The following is a 23,917-nucleotide window of genomic DNA, read 5'->3' as shown; positions in this document are numbered from 1 at the left end:
CTGTGAAAGGTTCCCGTTTGTATTCCGGGGATGGAACGTATGACGTAAAACGCTGCTAACCGCGGTCCTCAATTTTGGATGTGTACACGCTATTTTTACTTCATCTTATTGTAAGTGCAATACCTTTAATAAACTAAACTACTGTTGGTTCAGACATACTACACCATTATAGCTTGCTTTTTCTTGAAGTGCTTTGGTATTGTGTTTTCCTAGATGCGAGCGAGCTTGAGCCATTGCTTTCCATCGAATGAACTGGATTCACCATAGCCATTTCAGGAAAATATTTACTTACAGGATTTTCGCTGGTATTGACCTATCATTTGAGGGTCAACACCATCTGGTAAGAGTCCAGCTTACTCTCACTTGGTGTTTGGACATTCGTTTTCTTCATCTTATCCACGGGTGTCTGGAGAAGTTTCATCTCTCTACTTCTTTTGCTATGAACTTTTAATTAGACTATGACCACCTTATCTATACTTGCATTGGCGTTGCCCCTTTTATTTTTACATGTTACATATGGTGTGTAATCTTGCCATTTTGTGCTGGCTGCCTTTGTTTTTAGGTTTATATACATTTTTGTTCTGAGAGCAGACATACTGCTTTTTATTTTATTTTATTTTTTAGCCTGCAACTTGGTTGGGGTTGCTGAGTTTTGTACTCCTGGTTTGCCATACATCCTATATTTCACTTTTATTTATTTTTTCCTTAATTGGTGTTCTTTTTCTACTCTCTTACATTTTGATTGCTCTATCTTGGTATGGTTTTTATTTATATACGTAGCTATAGCCTACAAATTGCCTTGCTTCTCATTGGTCCGTTATTGATGTATGATGATCTGCATAATCCGATCCCTTCCTTAGGTTCATTTGCATTTTCAGTTTTTTTTTCCTCTTAACATGCCTCCCTAACCCGGATTTTGAGGCACTACGTGTGCGGCCCCACTTCCTGTACCAAACCAGACCTTATCCCTTTTTACATTGGGGGAAGCCTGAAAACCTTACCCCCTTGCAAAATATCATTGCTCCAAAGCTGAGGGTGAAGGGCCTCTTCCCCACTTCTGTGTTTCCCAAAAAAGAGGTGGGGCAATAGTAATATGGAGGTAGGATTACAATGGAAACTGGAAGCCCCCTTTATAATAAGAGGGACCAGATAACGGCCTTCTACAAGAGGAATAAGTACAGGGGTATATTAGTACCCCTTACTAATTTCCACAAAAAGTAAAAAAACACCAAAATAAAAATACATATACAGTAAAACCTTGGACTGAGAGTACTTTGGTTAGAGAGCATCTTGCAAGACCAGCAACATTTTTTTTAAAAAACTTTGACTTGATAAACAATGTCTGGATATACAAGTAGCACCTCCTAGTGTAGCAATAGGGTTACATTTAATGAAGGTACAACATTTAGCAACTTACATGGTTGAGGATTAAAACAGGCACATCTAAGTATGTAGGCATCTGGGGTAAAGGTGTCCAAATAGACCATCCTCCTCACCACCATTAACGTCATCCCTTCCACGCTGCGCTCCACGAGCACTTCAAGACTCGCTTTCAGATCACTTTACTGCAGGGTAGTCTTCCCAGGCACGACTCCAGACTGACAGCGGTGAGAGCCCGCGGTGCGGAGGATGGTCTATGTGGACAGCTTTACCCTGGATGCCTGCATACTTAGATGTGCCTCTTTTAATCATCAACCATGTGAGTTGCTAAATGTTGTACCTTCATTAAACGTAAACATATTGCTACACTTAGAGGCGTCTCTTCTCTTTTATACTCTATAGCTCCTGCTGGATTTTTCTTCTAATCCCTTTGTGGAGACTGCCATTTGTGGATGGACATTTTATAGTTAAACAACCTATCACATTGCTATAATCTTTTTATATGGACTATAAACTGAAAGGCTTCTGAATAAATGGTTGTGGAATGAATCATGTGAGTTTTTATATTATTTCTAATGGGGAAATTCACTTTGATATAGGAGTGCTTTGGATTACAAGCATTGTTCTTGCAGTCCAAGGTTTTACTTGTATAACACTTTTTAAAGTGAAGGATACAATATCCCCAGAAGTAAATATAGCATTAATCACAGCGTCCAGAAATGTATCTATCATAAAGTAGTCAGAGGTATTCCATGTCAATCATGATGACCTGCCTCCCGCCAATCTACACATGCCTAATTCCTGCCACTAAAAGACGGATTCCCAACTGCTGTAATAACTCCAGGAACACTATTCCTACTATTTACAAAAAAATGACACAAATGGGCCACGCAGAATACGATAGAAAAAAAGATCACCTTCAACAGAAATGTCTTGAATAGCAAAGCGAAGGATAATAGTCCAGATCATTCCTAGGGTCATTTTAGCGTTTCCGTCCACAATTTCTGAGAATGAAACAAACAATCATAGTTTAGAAGGGAGTCATTAGTTATACATCTCATTCAGGCAGAAAAATGGCATTAAAATAAAAACAAAAATGGAAGAGAAAAAAACCCCAGAAACAAAAAAACTTTTGAGCTTTCATTATTTTTTTCCTACTTAAAATGTAACATAACCGAAAGCATTTTGTATTTTCAAGCCAATATCCTTATTCAGACATATGTTACAGAAAATAGTAAATCTTAGTTTAGGATTTTATACATTATCCATATACACAAGATATGCTCTACTGTATACACACATACATCATGAATGCACATGAACTAATATATATATATATATATATATATATTTTTTTAATAAATAAATTTACTTACTGTGAGAGCAAATATCATACTGGTAGGCAGCTCAGAGCTAGAGGCTAGGCAGTGAAAAACCAACCATGAGTTTACACATTCTAAGGAGGACATTGCTGCTCCTGTCATTGTTGTCACCCTAGGATAGGAAGTATCTAACTAGCAGGAGCCTAAAGCAAGAAAACAACTCCTACAGTGCCAGCAACGGAGGGTAGGCTACCAAATTGTTTTTTTTTCCTTTTTGGTGGTGGGGGTGTGGTTACATACACTTCAAATTAACCATGCAATCATTATCAAATGCAAAAGAGAGTAAAAGAGGGGCAAGAAATTAGGTTAATAAAAGGTTACTGGGTACTTTACACATACTCATCCCACAAACCTTGGAAAATGTACAGACAGGGCACATTTTTTACTAACAAACTGAAATATGACAAACTCCTATTAAAAACAAAGACAAATCGACATTTAAAGAAAGAGAGAGCGCGAGGAGGGGCAGAGAGACAGAGAGGGAGAGAGAGAGAGCGCGAGGAGGGGCAGAGAGACAGAGAGGGAGAGAGAGAGAGAGCGCGAGGAGTGGCAGAGAGACAGAGAGGGAGAGAGAGAGAGCGCGAGGAGTGGCAGAGAGACAGAGAGGGAGAGAGAGAGAGAGAGAGAGAGAGCGCAAGGAGGGACAGAGAGACAGAGAGGGAGAGAGAGCGAGAGCGCGAGGAGGGGCAGAGAGACAGAGAGGGAGAGAGAGAGAGAGCGCGAGGAGGGGCAGAGAGACAGAGAGGGAGAGAGAGAGAGCGCGAGGAGGGGCAGAGAGACAGAGAGGGAGAGAGAGAGAGAGAGAGCGCGAGGGGCGAGAGAGAGCGAGGGGCGAGAGAGAGCGAGGGGGAGAGAAAGAGCGAGGGGGAGAGAGAGAGCGAGGGGGAGAGAGAGAGCGAGGGGGAGAGAGAGAGAGCGAGGGGGAGAGAGAGAGAGAGAGGGGGAGAAAGAGAGCGAGGGGGAGAGAGAGAGCGAGGGGGGAGAGAGAGAGCGAGGGGGGAGAGAGAGAGCGAGGGGGGAGAGAGAGAGCGAGGGGGGAGAGAGAGAGCGAGGGAAAGAAGGCGCAAATGGGGCAGAGAGGGAGAGAAGGCGCGAGGGGGCAGAGAGGGAAAGAAGGCGCGAGGGGGCAGAGAGGGAGAGAAGGCGTGAGGGGGCAGAGAGGGAGAGAAGGCGTGAGGGGGCAGAGAGGGGGACAGCGCAAGGGGCAGAGAGCGGGACAGCGCAAGGGGCAGAGAGCGGGACAGCGCAAGGGGCAGAGAGCGGGACAGCGCAAGGGGCAGAGAGAGCGAGGGGGCAGAGAGAGAGGGAGAGAAGGCGCGAGGAGGCAGAGAGAGAGAGCGCGAGGGGCAGAGAGAGAGAGGGGAGAGAGCGCGAGGGGCAGAGAGAGAGAGAGGGGAGAGAGCGCGAGGGGCAGAGAGAGAGAGAGAGAGGGAGAGCGTGAGGGGCAGAGAGAGAGAGGGAGAGCGTGAGGGGCAGAGAGAGAGAGAGAGAGAGGGAGAGCGTGAGGGGCAGAGAGAGAGAGAGAGAGGGAGAGCGCGAGGGGCAGAGAGAGAGAGGGAGAGCGCGAGGGGCAGAGAGAGAGAGGGAGAGTGCGAGGGGGGAGGGCGAGAGGGAGAGGGAGAGCGAGTGAGGGGGAGCGAGCGAGGGGGAGGGAGGGAGAGCGAGCGAGGGGGAGGGAGGGAGAGCGAGCGAGGGGGAGGGAGGGAGAGCGAGCGAGGGGGAGGGAGGGAGAGCGAGCGAGGGGGAGGGAGGGAGGTAGAGCGAGCGAGGGGGAGAGGAGAGCAAGCGAGGGGGAGAGGAGAGCGAGCGAGGGGGAGAGGAGAGCGAGCGAGGGGGAGAGGAGAGCGAGCGAGGGGGAGAGGAGAGCGAGCGAGGGGGAGAGGAGAGCGAGCGAGGGGGAGGGAGAGGCAGAGGGAGAGAGGGAGCAAGGGGGAGAGAGGGAGCAAGTGTGTGTCTTGCCTACAGTCAAGCATAGTGATGACAGTTCATTGAGGGATCCATGAATGCCAACATGTACTGTGACATACTGATGCAAAGCATGATCCCCACCCTTCGAAGAATAGGTATTCTAACATGATAACAACCCCAAACACACCTCCAAGATGACCCCTGCCTTGCTAAAGAAGCTGAGGGTAAAGGTGATGGACTGGCCAAGCATGTCTCCAGACCCAAAACCTATTGAGCATCTGTGGGGCATCCTCAAACAGAAGGTGGAGGAGCGCAAGGTCTCGAGGATCTGTGGGGCATCCGCAAACAGAAGGTGGAGGAGCGCAAGGTCTCGAACATCCACCAGCTCTGTTATGTAGTCATGGAGGAGTGGAAGAGGACTCCAGTGGCAACCTGTGAAGCTCTGGTGAACTTCATGCCCAAGAGGGGTAAGGCAGTGCTGGAAAATAATGGTGGCCACACAAAATATTGACACTTTGGGCCCAAGGTGGACAATTTCATTTAGGGGTGTACTCACTTTTGTTGACAGCAGTTTAGACATTAATGGCTGTGCGTTAAGTTATTTTGAGGGGGGACAGCAAATTTACACTGTTATACAAGCTGTACACTCACTACTTTACATTATAGCAAAGTGTTATTTCTTCAGTGTTGTCACATGAAAAGATATAATAAAATATTTACAAAAATGTGAGGGGTGTACTCACTTCTGTGAGATACTGTAACATCAACACGTCCGGAAAAAAGATTAAAAAAAAAACAACAACAGCAAAAATGTAAAAACAGAACCCACGGAGTTTGAAAAAGCATCACCCCCTCCTAAAAATGTCTTGAAAACTCAACTATGTGTAGCTAATCACATTTTTTAATGGCACATAAAACCATTTGACTTTCAACTGTGATCAGTTGTGGTCATTTTGATTAGCTCAGCATTGAAAAAGAGCTTTCCTGGAGCATTTCAGTCCCTGGTAGTGCAACTAAAACAAATATGGTAATCAACTATGGGTGGGCAAGGCGCTATCAAAAGATTTCTGGGATAAAATTGTGGACAGGGACAAGTGAGGAGATGGATACAAAAACAAGTTCAAAGGCTTTATCAATGCCTAGAAGCACAGTGAAGACACAACTGAGCTTTGCCAAAATGCATCTTAAAGATTCTGAGGCCACATGGAAAAAGGTGTTCTATCAGAGGAGACTAAATTTAAATTATTTGGCCTCAACACCAAATAATATGTCTGGCGGAAATCCAATACAGTTCACCATCCAAAAACACCATTCCTAAGGTAAAGCATGGAGGTGGTAATAATTGGATTTTTGTCTTACCGTAAAATCGTTTTCTCTCAAGTTCATTGACGGACGCAGTCTCTGTTCTTAACAGTAGGGTTATACTGCCCCCTACAGGAGTAGGACACTAGGCAGAAAAAAAAGTTCTGGCTACGCCTATGGGCAGTCCCAGGAGGTATACTCCCTCTCTCTGCTATAGGATGTCAGTTTTGTAAAAAAGCAGTGTCAGAGAAAAACAATATCAACCCAACTCAAAATAGAGGGGCGGGTACTGTGTCCATCACTGAACATCAGAGAAAAGGATTTTACGGTAAGACAAAAATCCAATATTCTCTATCGTTCATTGACGGACGCAGTCTCTGTTTTTCTTCACAGTAGGGACGTCCCAAAGCAATGCCATAAAACATGAGGGGTGGGAACAGCAGAAAATAATTTCCCAAGGCTGAACCATAGCCAACCAGGCAACATAGAGCTCATCAGAACAACAAGATGAGACCCACCTGAAAAACATTAAACACCCTAAAGGGAGACTAAAACAGCCTTAAAACGGCAGCCTGCAAAACTTTGTGGCCAAAAGGAGGCATTTGCAGTTGCCAGCACATTCACCCTATAAAACTTTGTGAAGGTATGAACAGACGACCAGGTAGCCGCCTTGCAAACCTGAACCACAGATGCCTGATGGTGAAAAACCCAGCAAGCACTAAGCACCCGAGAAAATGCGCCTTAACAGGGAAAGGTGGAACCTGACCCTTAATTGAAAAAGCCTGCACATCGGTCTGTCTGATCCATCTGGAAATAGTCACAGCAGACGCAGGAAGCCCTTTTAGACCATCCATGAGTACAAAGCGCGAATCTGACTTTGGAAAAGACTCAGTAGTACACCCTGACTGCCCGAACCACATCCAGAGTATGCAGTGCAAATTCCTTAGGATGTTTAGGCTTCGGACACAAGGAGGGTAACACAATTGTCGTCATTTAGGTGGAAACTGGAAACCACCTTCAGAAGGAAGGACGGATCCAGACAAAGCACCACTTTATCCCTGTGAACCACTAGATAGGGAGAAAGACAGGACAACGCCGCCAGTTATGACACCCTGCGCGCAGAAGTAATAGCCACCAAGAAGGCCACCTTCTGGGATAAGGTAAGCATATTTTTTGAATATTTTCAAAGGGAGGTTTTTGAAGAACCGACAGCACCAAATTAAGGCCCCAAGGTGGCAACGGAGGTCACACCGGAGGTGCCAATTGTCGCACCCCCTGGATAAAGTTAAGCACCAGGGAATGGGTGGCTAATGGCATTTGGAAGAAAATTGCCAAGGCCGAAACCTGACCCTTGATAGTACTTAAAGCCAATTTTTGATCAACTTACCATTGAAGAAAGGCCAAGATCTGAGCCACCAAGTAAGAGCGAGGGGGAACCCCAAGAGACTCACACCACGCAATATACGACTTCCACGTACAATGATGGTTCTTTCTAGAAATCGCTTTTCTCGCTTTAAGCAGAGTGGGAATCACTGCAGCAGACAATCCCATGTCCTTCAGCACCTGGCTTTTAACAGCCAAGCTGTCAAATCCAGCGACTAAAGCAGGATGGAAGATTGGCCCTTGAGACAGTAGATCCTCCCTGAGAGGAAGTCTCCAAGAACGTCTGGGACTAGCCTGACCATGTCGGCATACCAAGCTCAGCGAGGCCAGTCCGGAGCCACTAGGGTGACCGGAATCCCTTTCGCCTCGATCCTGAAAAGTAGTTTTGCCAGCAACTTTAGAGGGGGTAAGGCATACATCAGCTGATACAGGCCCTACGGAGCCACCAGTGCGCCTGTGGCGTCTGCCAGAGGGTCCGGAGAGCAGGCCACAAACCTCTGCACTTTCCTGTTTATCCGAGACGCCAACAGATCGACTTCTGGAGTGCCAAAACAAAGGCACAACTGCTGGAACAACCCTGGGTGGAGAGACCATTCCCCTTGATCCAAAGTCTGCTGACTGAGGTAATCCGCATGCCAATTTTCCACTCCTGGAATGTGAACGGCGGAAAGAGCTGGGACAAATTGTTCCGCCCATTGAAGGATGCCTGCCACCTCCAAGGCCAAAAGGACACTTCTGGTGTCCCCTTGGTGATTGACATAAGCCATGGCCGTGGCATTGTCCAATTAAATGCACACTGGACAGCCTTGAAGGTACTTCGTCCAGTGGACTAGGTAAAGGCAAAGTCTGATCGCTCTCCGCTCCAGAACATTGATCAGTAACCTGGAGTCTTCCAGGGACCAGACCCCTTGAGCAGAAAGCTTGCCGAGGACACCTCCCCACCTGGACAGACTGGCATCCGTGGTGATCACAGTCCAATATATGGGGCGGAAGGATTTTCCTAGTTTGAGTACCGGGGACTGAAGCCATCATATCAGGGACCCCCTGGTCACCTGGCTCAGCTCGATCTTGTTGTCCAGAGAATTTGGATCTTTGTTTATTTGAGTAGAATTTCCTTCTGGAGGATTCTCGTGTGGAAATGAGCGAAAGGGACCGCCTGGAAGGATGACATCAGCACCAGAACTCTCATACAAGTCTGAAGGGACGACCATTTGCTGGACAGCAATAGCTGAATCGCAGTCTGGAGTTTTTGGAGTTTGTCCGGAGGAAGAAACACTGTGTCTGAGGACAAATCCAAAGTCAGGCCCAGATAGTCCAGTCTCATGGAAGGGACCAGGGACGACTTAAGAAGGTTCAGAATCCACCCAAAGTCCCTCAGTGTTCTCATGGTGATCTCTAAGTTTGTCGCCAGCACCATGGGAGACTCTGCACGGAGAAGCAGGTCAACCAGGTAACCCAGGACTGATATCCCCCACTGGCATAACAACGCCAGGACCAGAGCCAACAACTTTGTGAAGACCCGAGGAGCAGAGGCGAGACCAAAGGGTAGCGCCACAAACTGATAGTGATTCTCTCCCACGGCAAAACTGAGAAACCGTTGATGTCCTGCACATATCAGAATATGAAGGTAGGCATCTTTGATGTCTATGGAGGCCAGGAAATCCCCCAGCCACCACTGTGCGAACAGATTCCATCTTGAATTTGTGAACTCGCACGAAGCAATTCAGTGCCTTTAGGTCCAGGATTGGACACCCCTTGCCTTCCTTCCTGGGGACCATAAACAGGTTCGAGTAAAAGCCCTGAAAACATTCAGAATACGGAACCAGAACTATTACTCCTTGTTGTAACAGGTCCTGTACCGCCCCTAAGAGAGCCTGTAAGCGATCCGGGGACAGATGCGCATTGGAAGGGAAGAACCTTACCAAGGGACGGACCGAAACTCGATCTTGTAACCATACCATATGACCTCATGAATTCACTTTTCTTGTATACGGGACAGCCACAGGTCCGGGAACCAGCAAAGATGTCCCCCCACCCCAGATACGAGTGAGGGCGCACCTTCAGGCTGAAGGGGTCTTATCGGCAGGTCTGGAGAAACTCGATTTCTGTTTGTCAGACCAGGGTCGCTTGGAGCCACCGAGGGGGCTTTGAAGGACTTGGGTGCCTTATCAAGTGACCCTGAGGGACAAAAAAGCTTCTTTTGTGCCAAAAAGGAGGGACCCCGTCTATGACGAGGGTCCTTACCCTTGATAGCCTGTGGGAGAAAGATACTATTACCCCCTGTAAGACCTTTGATAATGTCATCAAGGGTAACCCCAAAAAGGATATCGCCTTGAAAAGGTAGACCAGTATTTTAGCCAAAGTATACATCGGAGGACCACTGCTGAAACCGAAAGTTGGGCCACTACTGGAGCCGCATTCAGCAAGGCATCACAAGAAATTGCAGCCCCAGAACCAAGTGGTCTTCCAGCTCCGCAAAGGCAGGGGGGAGTTGTTCCCCCTCCAGGCCACAGTGTAGTAACTTAGCCCATTCAGTGAAAGTTTGTGACAACGGCAACAGTAAACACCGGTCTTAGTGCAGACCTCGCCAGGGAGTACATATTGCAGGCCACAGACTCCGCCTTTCTATCCGCCGGATCCTTAAAGAACGGGGAATCCTTCACTGGAATCATGGTAGCTTTATTCAGTCTGGAGATTGGAGGGCCCACCGTAGGTGGCACAGTCCACTTTTTAATAAGGGACTCCTCAAAGGGGTAGCGTCTAGCAATCCACTTAGGCACCCCAGGGGGACGCTTTGGGCGGTCCCACTCTTTTTTGACCATGTTGTCAAATGGGAAAGGAAAAAAACCTTTGCCGCGCCGGATGGCTTGTGAGTACCAAACGTAACCTGTGCCTCAGTCGCAGTCATAGCTGCGTCCTCCATTTTTATTGTCTCACGCACAGATACAACCAGTGCGTCCACCAGCACCTTTTCTTGCGCGGTGGTGGAGTGAGAGATGTCATCCTCATCGTCAGAGGAGACAGGGCGTGAGGTAGTAGACCCGGCAGGGAGATCCATGTCTGCAGTGGCTGAATCAGAGTCAGAAACTGACACATCAGTGGAGACCGGGATAGGCGTGGGGCGTTTTTTGGCACTTCGCCCCTTAAAGGCCACATCCACCCGGGACACAAAGGATTCCAGGACCGCCGACAGTGCATCTATGGATGGCTGGGAGGGATCCGGAGGGCCCTGCGGCCTCAGAGGGGGTCAGGTGGGGAAACGTGTTCAACAGAGTCCATGTCACCAGGGGAACCCCGCAGAAAAAAATTGAAAAAAAAAAAAAACACAGTTTAGGAACGTCCCACCGCGCTATAGCGCCCCCAAGAGGTCAGGCACAAGGCACTGAAGACCCCCAGCAGAGAGAGAGAGACCCCCCAGACTCACCACCTGCACCAGAGATGTACCAGGAAGGCCCAGGATGTCTGTACAGCACGTGTCTGCAGCGATCTGTGAGTGTCAGCACTAGGGTAGACGGAGGGGCTCCACCACCAAAAAAACGCCTCTAGGGACTCCAAAAACATGACCGTCATTGATTTTCAATGGGGTTCCACCGCAAAATGGCCACCGGGCTACACAAACGTGGCCGCTGATCTTATTAGCACATGGGCTACAAGAAAATGGATGCCTGCAGAGCTTCTGGGGCCCCCCGAGCCCCCTGGAAGGGAGCGACAGGATGGGGGCCCTGGTAGTGACAAGCGAGTCCCCCCCCCACACGATCGATCGTCCCAAGCCCCAGTAAGTGAGGGGAAGAGGGGGGGCAGGTAAGGGGGGGTGTGATGGGACAGAGGGGAACCCAAGGGTCCGACCGTCCTAAGGAGGGGCCAGCGTATACCCCAAAACCCACCAGAGGGAGAGGGGGGAACAATTACCATACCTGGTATCTCTTGACAGAACCCCTCTCCACCAAAGTGGAGGGGCTGTCGGCTAATAGGAACGCTGCGACACGGGCCTATACCCGGTCGTTTGCGACCTGGAGAGATGTTTAACTCGCAGGACTAGTCCCCGTCCGGTGGGACTATGTTGCGGCCGACCTAGCACGGAGCTGGGGTCTGTGCGCAAATGCTGGCTGGCTGGGGTGACCACTGGATCTTTATATCCAGCCCGTCGCCCAGTCCGGCTTAGTTGATTGTAGATCTCACAGGAAAAAATCCGGACAAAAAAAAAAAACTATCTAGAGAAAAAAACTTTTGCCAGGGCCAGAGATCAAAGCAAGGAATTAGGTCCTTACTCCTGACTAGGCAGAAAAAAACTGACATCCTATAGCAGAGAGAGGGAGTATACCTCCTGGGACTGCCCATAGGCGTAGCCAGAACTTTTTTCTGCCTAGAGTCCTACTCCTGTAGGGGGCAGTATAACCCTACTGTTAAGAAAAAAAGAGACTGCGTCCGTCAATGAACGATAGAGAAATCCTGTTATGGAGGGGTTTCTCGGCAGCAGGGTCTGGAGCACTTGTCAGGATAGAATAAAAAATGGATGGGGCAAAATACTGTCAAATTCTGGAGGAAAGTCTGCTGCCCTCTGCCAGAAAGTGATCAATAGGAAGAAGGTTTACCTTGCAATATGACAATGACCCAAAGCACACAGCAAAAATGACCACACAGTGGTTGATGAAGAAAAGGGTAAATGTCCTTGCATGGCCTAGTCAGACCCCAGACTTAAACTCCATTGAAAATCTGTAGAAAGACTTGGACTGCAGTCCAAAAACAGTCACGATCAAATTTAACTGAACTTGAGCAGTTCTGCAATGAAGAGTGGGCAAATATTGTAAAGTCTAGATGTGCAGAGACATATCCCAACAGATTAAAGGCTGAAATGAAAGCAAAAGGTGGCTTACCCAAAATACTGACACAAGGGGGGGGGTGATCCTTTTTCAAACTCAGTGCTTCTGTTATTTTTTTTTTTTTTTTAGGACATGTTGGGGTTATATCTTTCACTCAGATGTTTTAAGTTGCACTGAGTAAATACAGCTGGATAAAACAAAGACTGTGTGTCTTCATTTCAGGCAGCAAAGCATGAAAATTATATTTAAATAAAAAAAAAGGGGATGGGTCTTTTTCTATACCCACTGTTTATTATTCCCGCCAACCTTATTTATAATAAGAATTAAAAATAGAAGGGTAGATCCGCACTATGGCCAAAGTACTGCAAAATAACCACACTCATCCAGAAGCTCTCCCAGCCCTATAATTAGACTCTCAAATTCAGGTATTCTATATTTCTCCTTCTCCATAGGTTGCTCTTAGCCAGCGGTCTTATACACATATGCATGCGAGAATCAGGAAGTCCGGGACATCCCGGACTTCCTGATCCTCACATGCTGCAATATGGTGTTCCTCACATGCTGCAATATGGTATTATATACTCATGATTCCATTGTCTATATAAAATCAAATATTGAATAAAACAATGTTCACATTAGCACCACCTTTAAAGAGTGATAGTTCTCCTCTTATTTAAATAATTAATGTCCTTTATCCATTCAGCCACATGCTTAAATGTAAAAAACGTTAGCCAGGGAGAGTGATTGGTGAGACAGGTATGTTCAAAGGATTCGGAAAGATCTTCCCATCACCACACCTCGTGCGACCTCTCCCCTAGGTATTAAACACTCACCAGAAATCAATCAAAATGGGCTTTGTTATTAATATTTCAGATCATCCCTTCTGGGTTCATTCGCTGCTCCTCCTCCACTGCCAGCACAGCGTGAACTTCAGAGCTGTATTAAATCCTTCCTTCAATCACACTGATTTTCACCAAGCAATCATCTCCTCTCCCAACAGATGTCAAACTGGCGGCCCTACAGCTGTTGCGGAACTACCTAGTCCTATCATGCCTCTGCCTATGGAGTCATGCTTGTAACTGTCAGCCTTGCAATGCCTCTTTGGGCTTGTAGTTCCGAAACAGCTGGAGGGCCGCCAGTTTGACACCTGTGGATAAAGGACTCATAGCATAATACTATTTAAACCATACATTCCTTAGCCCTTCAATATATATGCTTACATAAAAGTATTTGTAACAAGCATGTACACTTTACACAAGATTGTGTGTGCTGATCTCACCACAGTAGCTCACAGCTGTTACTCCGATCAGAAGCACTGCTCACCGCTCGCGGGGATCCCAGAAGGTACACCGCAATTAATCACTCTATTGCTCAGGTAGCCACGTGATTATACCCTGACTAGTTTCGTCATTCGACTTCGTCTGGGGGCGTGGTCTATTTATCCTGACGCCTATCAGTGTTATTAACCCCCTCAGCAGCATAATCCTATGCCTGGCTTCAACTACTTCGGCTTTAATTAACTATATACAGCTATAAATATAGAAATACCCAGTTATTCCACCTTGCAGTCCCATTTTATGGGTTACACATCATCATACACATGTAGCCCTGCCCCCTGGGGAGTGGCTAAGTAAACAGACATCCTCCTTACTTGCTTTGCCCTGAATGTTGTCCAACCCGCTTGATGAACGGCGGAAAGAGCTGGGACAAATTGTTCCGCCCATTGAAGGATGCCTGCCACCTCCAAGGCCGAAAGGACACTTCTGGTGTCCCCTTGGTGATTGACATAAGCCATGGGCGTGGCATTGTCCAATTAAATGCACACTGGACAGCCTTGAAGGTACTTCGTCCAGTGGACTAGGTAAAGGCAAAGTCTGATCGCTCTCCGCTCCAGAACATTGATCGGTAACCTGGAGTCTTCCAGGGACCAGACCCCTTGAGCAGAAAGCTTGCCGAGAACACCTCAACACCTGGACAGACTGGCATCCGTGGTGATCACAGTCCAATATATGGGGCGGAAGGATTTTCCTAGTTTGAGCACCGGGGACTGAAGCCACCATATCAGGGACCCCCTGGTCACCTGGCTCAGCTCGATCTGGTTGTCCAGAGAATTTGAGTAGAATTTCCTTCTGGAGGATTCTCGTGTGGAATTGAGCGAAAGGGACCGCCTGGAAGGATGACATCAGCACCAGAACTCTCATACAAGTCTGAAGGGACGACCATTTGCTGGACAGCAATAGCTGAATCGCAGTCTGGAGTTTTTGGAGTTTGTCCGGAGGAAGAAACACTGTGTCTGAGGACAAATCCAAAGTCCGGCCCAGATAGTCCAGTCTCATGGAAGGGACCAGGGACGACTTAAGAAGGTTCAGAATCCACCCAAAGTCCCTCAGTGTTCTCACGGTGATCTCTAAGTTTGTCGCCAGCACCATGGGAGACTCTGCACGGAGAAGCAGGTCAACCAGGTAACCCAGGACCGATATCCCCCACTGGCATAACAACGCCAGGACCAGAGCCAACAACTTTGTGAAGACCCGAGGAGCAGAGGCGAGACCAAAGGGTAGCGCCACAAACTGATAGTGATTCTCTCCCACGGCAAAACTGAGAAACCGTTGATGTCCTGCACATATCAGAATATGAAGGTAGGCATCTTTGATGTCTATGGAGGCCAGGAAATCCCCCAGCCACCACCGTGCGAACAGATTCCATCTTGAATTTGTGAACTCGCACGAAGCAATTCAGTGCCTTTAGGTCCAGGATTGGACACCCCTTGCCTTCCTTCCTGGGGACCATAAACAGGTTCGAGTAAAAGCCCTGAAAACATTCAGAATACGGAACCAGAACTATTACTCCTTGTTGTAACAGGTCCTGTACCGCCCCTAAGAGAGCCTGTAAGCGATCCGGGAACAGATGCGCATTGGAAGGGAAGAACCTTACCAAGGGACGGACCGAAACTCGATCTTGTAACCATACCATATGACCTCATGAATTCACTTTTCTTGTATACGGGACAGCCACAGGTCCGGGAACCAGCAAAGATGTCCCCCCACCCCAGATACGAGTGAGGGCGCACCTTCAGGCTGAAGGGGTCTTATCGGCAGGTCTGGAGAAACTCGATTTCTGTTTGTCAGACCAGGGTCGCTTGGAGCCACCGAGGGGGCTTTGAAGGACTTGGGTGCCTTATCAAGTGACCCTGAGGGACAAAAAAGCTTTGTGCCAAAAAGGAGGGACCCCGTCTATGACGAGGGTCCTTACCCTTGATAGCCTGTGGGAGAAAGATACTATTACCCCCTGTAAGACCTTTGATAATGTCATCAAGGGTAACCCCAAAAAGGATATCGCCTTGAAAAGGTAGACCAGCATTTTAGCCAAAGTATACATCGGAGGACCACTGCTGAAACCGAAAGTTGGGCCACTACTGGAGCCGCATTCAGCAAGGCATCACAAGAAATTGCAGCCCCAGAACAAAGTGGTCTTCCAGCTCCGCAAAGGCAGGGGGGAGTTGTTCCCCCTCCAGGCCACGGTGTAGTAACTTAGCCCATTCAGTGAAAGTTTGTGACACAACGGCAACAGTAAACACCGGTCTTAGTGCAGACCTCGCCATGGAGTACATATTGCAGGCCACAGACTCCGCCTTTCTATCCGCCGGATCCTTAAAGAACGGGGAATCCTTCACTGGAATCATGGTAGCTTTATTCAGTCTGGAGATTGGAGGGCCCACCGTAGGTGGCACAGTCCACTTTTTAATAAGGGACTCCTCAAAGGGGTAGCGTCTAGCAATCCACTTAGGCACCCCAGGGGGATGCTTTGGGCGGTCCCACTCTTTTTTGACCATGTTGTCAAATGGGAAAGGAAAAAAACCTTTGCCGCGCCGGATGGCTTGTGAGTACCAAACGTAACCTGTGCCTCAGTCGCAGTCATAGCTGCGTCCTCCATTTTTATTGTCTCACGCACAGATACAACCAGTGCGTCCACCAGCACCTTTTCTTGCGCGGTGGTGGAGTGAGAGGTGTCATCCTCATCGTCAGAGGAGACAGGGCGTGAGGTAGTAGACCCGGCAGGGAGATCCATGTCTGCAGTGGCTGAATCAGAGTCAGAAACTGACACATCAGTGGAGACAGGGATAGGCGTGGGGCGTTTTTTGGCACTTCGCCCCTTAAAGGCCACATCCACCCGGGACACAAAGGATTCCAGGACCGCCGACAGTGCATCTATGGATGGCTGGGAGGGATCTGGAGGGCCGTGCGGCCTCAGAGGGGGTCAGGTGGGGAAACGTGTTCAACAGAGTCCATGTCACCAGGGGAACCCCGCAGAAAAAAATTGAAAAAAAAAAACAAAAAACACAGTTTAGGAACGTCCCACCGCGCTATAGCGCCCCCAAGAGGTCAGGCACAAGGCACTGAAGACCCCCAGCAGAGAGAGAGAGACCCCCCAGACTCACCACCTGCACCAGAGATGTACCAGGAAGGCCCAGGATGTCTGTACAGCACGTGTCTGCAGCGATCTGTGAGTGTCAGCACTAGGGTAGACGGAGGGGCTCCACCACCAAAAAAACGCCTCTAGGGACTCCAAAAACATGACCGTCATTGATTTTCAATGGGGTTCCACCGCAAAATGGCCACCGGGCTACACAAACGTGGCCGCTGATCTTATTAGCACATGGGCTACAAGAAAATGGATGCCTGCAGAGCTTCTGGGGCCCCCCGAGCCCCCTGGAAGGGAGCGACAGGATGGGGGCCCTGGTAGTGACAAGCGAGTCCCCCCCCCCCCCACACGATCGATCGTCCCAAGCCCCAGTAAGTGAGGGGAAGAGGGGGGGCAGGTAAGGGGGGGTGTGATGGGACAGAGGGGAACCCAAGGGTCCGACCGTCCTAAGGAGGGGCCAGCGTATACCCCAAAACCCACCAGAGGGAGAGGGGGGAACAATTACCATACCTGGTATCTCTTGACAGAACCCCTCTCCACCAAAGTGGAGGGGCTGTCGGCTAATAGGAACGCTGCGACACGGGCCTATACCCGGTCGTTTGCGACCTGGAGAGATGTTTAACTCGCAGGACTAGTCCCCGTCCGGTGGGACTATGTTGCGGCCGACCTAGCACGGAGCTGGGGTCTGTGCGCAAATGCTGGCTGGCTGGGGTGACCACTGGATCTTTATATCCAGCCCGTCGCCCAGTCCGGCTTAGTTGATTGTAGATCTCACAGGAAATCCGGACAAAAAAAAAACTATCTAGAGAAAAAACTTTTGCCAGGGCCAGAGATCAAAGCAAGGAATTAGGTCCTTACTCCTGACTAGGCAGAAAAAAACTGACATCCTATAGCAGAGAGAGGGAGTATACCTCCTGGGACTGCCCATAGGCGTAGCCAGAACTTTTTTCTGCCTAGAGTCCTACTCCTGTAGGGGGCAGTATAACCCTACTGTTAAGAAAAACAGAGACTGCATCCGTCAATGAACGATAGAGAAATCCTGTTATGGAGGGGTTTCTCGGCAGCAGGGTCTGGAGCACTTGTCAGGATAGAATAAAAAATGGATGGGGCAAAATACTGTCGAATTCTGGAGGAAAGTCTGCTGCCCTCTGCCAGAAAGTGATCAATAGGAAGAAGGTTTACCTTGCAATATGACAATGACCCAAAGCACACAGCAAAAATTACCACACAGTGGTTGATGAAGAAAAGGGTAAATGTCCTTGCATGGCCTAGTCAGACCCCAGACTTAAACTCCATTGAAAATCTGTAGAAAGACTTGGACTGCAGTCCAAAAACAGTCACTATCAAATTTAACTGAACTTGAGCAGTTCTGCAATGAAGAGTGGGCAAATATTGTAAAGTCTAGATGTGCAGAGACATATCCCAACAGATTAAAGGCTGAAATGAAAGCAAAAGGTGGCTTACCCAAAATACTGACACAAGGGGGGGGGGGGTGATCCTTTTTCAAACTCAGTGCTTCTGTTATTTTTTTTTTTTTTTAGGACATGTTGGGGTTATATCTTTCACTCAGATGTTTTAAGTTGCACTGAGTAAATACAGCTGGATAAAACAAAGACTGTGTGTCTTCATTTCAGGCAGCAAAGCATGAAAATTATATTTAAAAAAAAAAAAAGGGGATGAGTCTTTTTCTATACCCACTGTTTATTATTCCCGCCAACCTTATTTATAATAAGAATTAAAAATAGAAGGGTAGATCCGCACTATGGCCAAAGTACTGCAAAATAACCACACTCATCCAGAAGCTCTCCCAGCCCTATAATTAGACTCTCAAATTCAGGTATTCTATATTTCTCCTTCTCCATAGGTTGCTCTTAGCCAGCGGTCTTATACACATATGCATGCGAGAATCAGGAAGTCCGGGACATCCCGGACTTCCTGATCCTCACATGCTGCAATATGGTGTTCCTCACATGCTGCAATATGGTATTATATACTCATGATTCCATTGTCTATATAAAATCAAATATTGAATAAAACAATGTTCACATTAGCACCACCTTTAAAGAGTGATAGTTCTCCTCTTATTTAAATAATTAATGTCCTTTATCCATTCAGCCACATGCTTAAATGTAAAAAACTTTAGCCAGGGAGAGTGATTGGTGAGACAGGTATGTTCAAAGGATTCGGAAAGATCTTCCCATCACCACACCTCGTGCGACCTCTCCCCTAGGTATTAAACAACCCAGAAATCAATCAAAATGGGCTTTGTTATTAATATTTCAGATCATCCCTTCTGGGTTCATTCGCTGCTCCTCCTCCACTGCCAGCACAGCGTGAACTTCAGAGCTGTATTAAATCCTTCCTTCAATCACACTGATTTTCACCAAGCAATCATCTCCTCTCCCAACAGATGTCAAACTGGCGGCCCTACAGCTGTTGCGGAACTACCTAGTCCTATCATGCCTCTGCCTATGGAGTCATGCTTGTAACTGTCAGCCTTGCAATGCCTCTTTGGGCTTGTAGTTCCGAAACAGCTGGAGGGCCGCCAGTTTGACACCTGTGGATAAAGGACTCATAGCATAATACTATTTAAACCATACATTCCTTAGCCCTTCAATATATATGCTTACATAAAAGTATTTGTAACAAGCATGTACACTTTACACAAGATTGTGTGTGCTGATCTCACCACAGTAGCTCACAGCTGTTACTCCGATCAGAAGCACTGCTCACCGCTCGCGGGGATTCCAGGAGGTACACCGCAATTAATCACTCTATTGCTCAGGTAGCCTGATTATACCCTGACTAGTTTCGTCATTCGACTTCGTCTGGGGGCGTGGTCACACAGCACGACTACTCCTATTTATCCTGACGCCTATCAGTGTTATTAACCCCCTCAGCAGCATAATCCTATGCCTGGCTTCAACTACTTCGGCATCAATTAACTATATACAGCTATAAATATATAAATACCCAGTTATTCCACCTTGCAGTCACATTTTATGGGTTACACATCATCATACACATGTAGCCCTGCCCCCTGGGGAGTGGCTAAGTAAACAGACATCCTCCTTACTTGCTTTGCCCTGAATGTCGTCCAACCCGCTTGACATTATAGGTTCTGTCATTGTAAATGATAAGACACTACTAGAGTTTGCATTAACGAATCAGCTTTACTTACATTTAGCTTCTGTTTAGTAAAATGCACAAACAGTTTCAATAAAATGGTAAACTCAGGAACATTAATAAGATAGATCCTAAATCCTCAACCTGGAACTGGATAAGGTTCAGCACTCAGGATCAAAAGAGCAATCCTGACATATATATTGATATATAATGGAGGATTAATATTTTGGAAACCTGTAAATACACTTTTCCTCCAGTGTAATGTGAGAGTGACCACAAATCAAAGCTTAACAGTAATTAAAGGCAAATCCTATTATTAATAACCTCTCAGCAGCTCTAATATATTGGCACTAAGCTATCCACCAGAGTGCACTCTGTATCCTACAGGGGGCCCCCTTTACATTAGATTGCAAGTGTCTCCTGGATGAGCAAAGCCTTGCTAGTCTTCGCCGGCAAAGATGTCCTCAACCAATCCAGAGAAAGTATTTGTAATCCACAGTAAAGGTGATTAGTTAACTGTAATCCACCACAGGAAAAAACATTAATTGTAATTCAAACAAAAAAGAAGAAGATGGGTCTCTGTACTCCACAACCGGTAGTCAATCTAGAACTGAAAAGGAGAGCAAGGCCTTCTGATTCACCACGCACTATCCAAGGTGGCAGTGTCCTGTGGCAACCGTTAGAACTAATATGGCCTTCCGCTAGAACTGCTTTGCAGACCCGCCCGGCTCAGTCTAGTAGTACAGTAGATACTTTAAATCTGATTTCTCTCACCCAGTGTGATGAAATCTGCTTTCCACAGTCCACTCCAGCAGTGTCCCGCTCTCTTCAGCAACACTCACGGCCTCTCAGGGCGTCCCTTCGCTTGGCCGACCACCGAGATCCTTCCGCACACTGCTCACTCTGTCTCTGGTGTCTGTCCGCTAGGCCTCTGGCCTATCCTTTTCTGCGCTCCGCAGCAGCTCTTTCCCTCCTCACAGCACGCTGTCCTTGAGGCAAGAGAGCGAGTCTTGGTCCCACCCCCTTTATAAAGACACTCCCAATGGGCTCTGCGAGTCTCACTGCTCCCTGGGAGAAGAGTTCATTCACACAGGCAATCAATGGTCCTTGCTCCTCCCAGAACTATATCTCCCATAATTCAACAAGTCAGTGCTATGTAGAAACTTTAATGACAGAACGAACAGTCTGAACAATACCAGCCTTGCGACCAGGCTACACACATAATCTACACGATTTGTGACATGTGAGTATGTGCACACCACCCCTTCTCACTATGTGACAACACCTATCTAGATCGAAACAAACTCCTGATATATCCTGCAGATAATGCATCAAATATCATGCATCAAATATCATGCCTAAATTAGTAAACAAAATTATTTGCGCCCAGTATAGCGAATTTATTCATGAGTGAGTGGGAGGATCATTTTATTCTTTCAAAACAATGGAAGGAGATATTATTCTACAGAGGGTACATAGATGACCTGATTTTCATCTGGGCAGGGACAAAAATATCGCTGGAACAATTCACTAGAGATCTCAATGACAATCTGAATAATATCAGATTGGACTTTCATTGGGATAAAGAACAGGTTAACTATTTAGATGTCAACATATCCCTACTTGATAAACACATTATCACAAAGGCTTACTTTAAACCAAAGGAACGGAACAGTTATTTACCTATGTATAGTGGACATCACACTATGTGGCTCAAGAATATCCAGAAAGGACAGTTCCTCAGGATAAGGAGGAACTGTACAAACAATACGGATTTCCACATGCAGACACAAATTATTAAGAAGAAGTTAGAGGAAAAAGGATATCGGGGCCACCAGTTGGATAGAGTGATCCAGGAAGTGAGTCAAGAGTCACAACAGGATTGTTTGAGGATTAAGGAGAAACCTACTGATAAGACATGAATGGGGCTTCATTAGTGACTATTATGAACAGTATAAGGAGGTCGTAACCATTTTTCAAAAATACTGGAATGTTTTAAATATGGACAGGGTTCTAAGTAAAGTATTACCAAGTGAACCCAGGTTTATATATCGAAGGGCACCCACCTTCGGTGATAGGGTGGTAAAGAAAGTACTTGATCCTTTAGTTAAACCTACCATGTTTTGGAACAGGGCTGGGTTTTACTCATGTAGAAAATGCAAAGCTTGCCAACAGGTCAAAACTCACTTAAGAGGAATAACCACTTTTAAGTAATCAGTGAACGGTAGGGAGTTTGAGATCAAAGAATTCCTCGCTTGTAACTCCACCCACGTAGTATACGCTTTAGAGGGCCCTTGTGGGGTAAATGTATATTGGAACAACAAAATGAACCTTAGGTAAACGAGTATCAGAATATATACAGATCATTATAGGCTACAAGGATCACAGTCTCTCGTTGCATTTTAGGATGAAGCACAATAGAGACCCATCGGGTCCAAAGTTTTGGGGTATTGATAGGACCTACCCACCTTGGAGGGGCCAATAGAGTGAGGGATGTATAAGTGTGAGACTAAGTGGAATTTCTTGACCCAATTGCTACGGTCAGGAGGTTTAAACATGGAATTAGATCTGAATTGTTCATCAATGATTACTAATTCTACTTGAAGGTATAACATTTTAGGTATAATTATTTTTTGGGGGAGGATAGATTTTGGGTTAATATGTGAAGTTCCACTTCTAGACTCCATTTTTCCATTTTTGCGGTACTTTAACATATGATTCATGCGTCCTATTTGTTTTTGGTATGATTAGCATGGGGATGTACATTATGAATTTTATTTCATAACATATTTAATTTAGAATTTTTTAGGGATAGATAGAGATAGATATACATACACACAAAAACTTTTTTTCTTAAGAAAATTTATTTTTTAAATTATGTAAATTTAAAAAGTGTAGTCCAAAAAAAAAATGGGTTGTAATTTGGTATAACTGTGTTTGGCATGTTCAATGCTTGGAGTTGTTTTATTGCTATACAAAACATCATGAGATAAATACTTTGTAATGCACATATGTATCTATTTCTATGTGTCTATATTGTAAATTCATGCTCAGGTTTACTAATTTAGGCATGATATTTAATGCATTATCTGCAGGATATATCATAAATTTGTTTCGATCTAGATAGGTATTGTCACATAGTGAGAAGGGGAGGTGTGCACATACTCACATGTCACATATCGTGTAGATTATGTGTATGATGAAGTGTGTAACCCATAAAATGTGACTGCAAGGTGGAATAACTGGGTATTTCTATATTTATAGCTGTATATAGTGAATTGATGCCGAAGTAGTTAAAGCCAGGCATAGGATTATGCTGCTGAGGAGGTTAATAACTCCAATAGGCGGCAGGATAAATAGGAGTAGCCATGCCACATGACCACGTCCACAGACAAAGTCGAATGACGAAACTAGTCAGGGTATGATGACGCGGCTACCTGAGCAATAGAGTGATTAATTGTGGTGTGCCTTCCGGAATCCCAGCGAGCAGAGCTTCTGATCGGAGTAACATCTGTGAGCTACTGTGGTGAGATCGGGACACACAATCTTTTGTAAAGTGTACATGCTTGTTACGAATACTTTGATGTAAGCATATATATATATATATATATATTGAAGGGCTAAGGAATGCATGTTTTAATGGTTTAAACAAACAGTTATATTCTAGGAGTCCTTTATCCTTTATAGGATACCCTGCATATGTCATCTGTCGGAAGCGGAGATGATTGCTTGGTGAAAATCAATGTGATTGAAGGAAGGATTTAATACAGCTCTGAAGTTCACACTGTGCTGGCAGTGGAGGAGGAGCAGCGGATTAAACCAGAAGGGATGATCTGAAATATTAATAACAAAGTCCATTTTGATAGATTTCTGGGGAGTGTTTAACCACTTTAAGACCGGAAGATTTTGCTGCTTAATGACCAGGCCCCATTCTGGTGGGGGAAGATCAGTCAGTGGGGGGAGATCGCCGGTGTCAGACGGCAATCGGAGCCACCTGACAGTCGCGCCAGCCTCCCCGCTAACGAGCGGGGGGCAGAAGAGCACCACCGCCCCCTAGCTCCTCCTATCCGAGCGCCGTACATGTACAGGGTTTTGCCTGGGAGAGCCAGCCTGCCGCAGTACATCTGGGGCGGCTGGTCGTCAAGTGGTTAATACCTAGGGGAGAGGTCGCGCGAGGTGTGGTGACAGGAAGAT

General features: G+C 46.7%; 1 protein-coding gene across 3 annotated transcripts in view; it reads right to left on the bottom strand.

The window, feature by feature from the left end:
• The window catches only part of ACTN1 (actinin alpha 1), a 225,925-nt gene that overhangs the window by 109,059 nt on the left and 92,949 nt on the right, over positions 1 to 23,917 (bottom strand). For all 3 annotated transcript variants that reach the window (XM_082275537.1, XM_082275538.1, XM_082275539.1), the window contains exon 4: positions 2,298 to 2,384. In XM_082275537.1, the coding sequence (XP_082131663.1) occupies positions 2,298 to 2,384 (87 nt within the window). The remainder of the gene's footprint in view (positions 1 to 2,297; positions 2,385 to 23,917) is intronic.

This window comes from Pelophylax lessonae (assembly GCF_965119305.1).
Source record: "Pelophylax lessonae genome assembly, chromosome: 13".
Classification (NCBI taxonomy): domain Eukaryota; kingdom Metazoa; phylum Chordata; class Amphibia; order Anura; family Ranidae; genus Pelophylax; species Pelophylax lessonae.
Note: the sequence above shows the minus strand (reverse complement) of the source record. Positions and strands in the feature narration are given on the sequence as shown.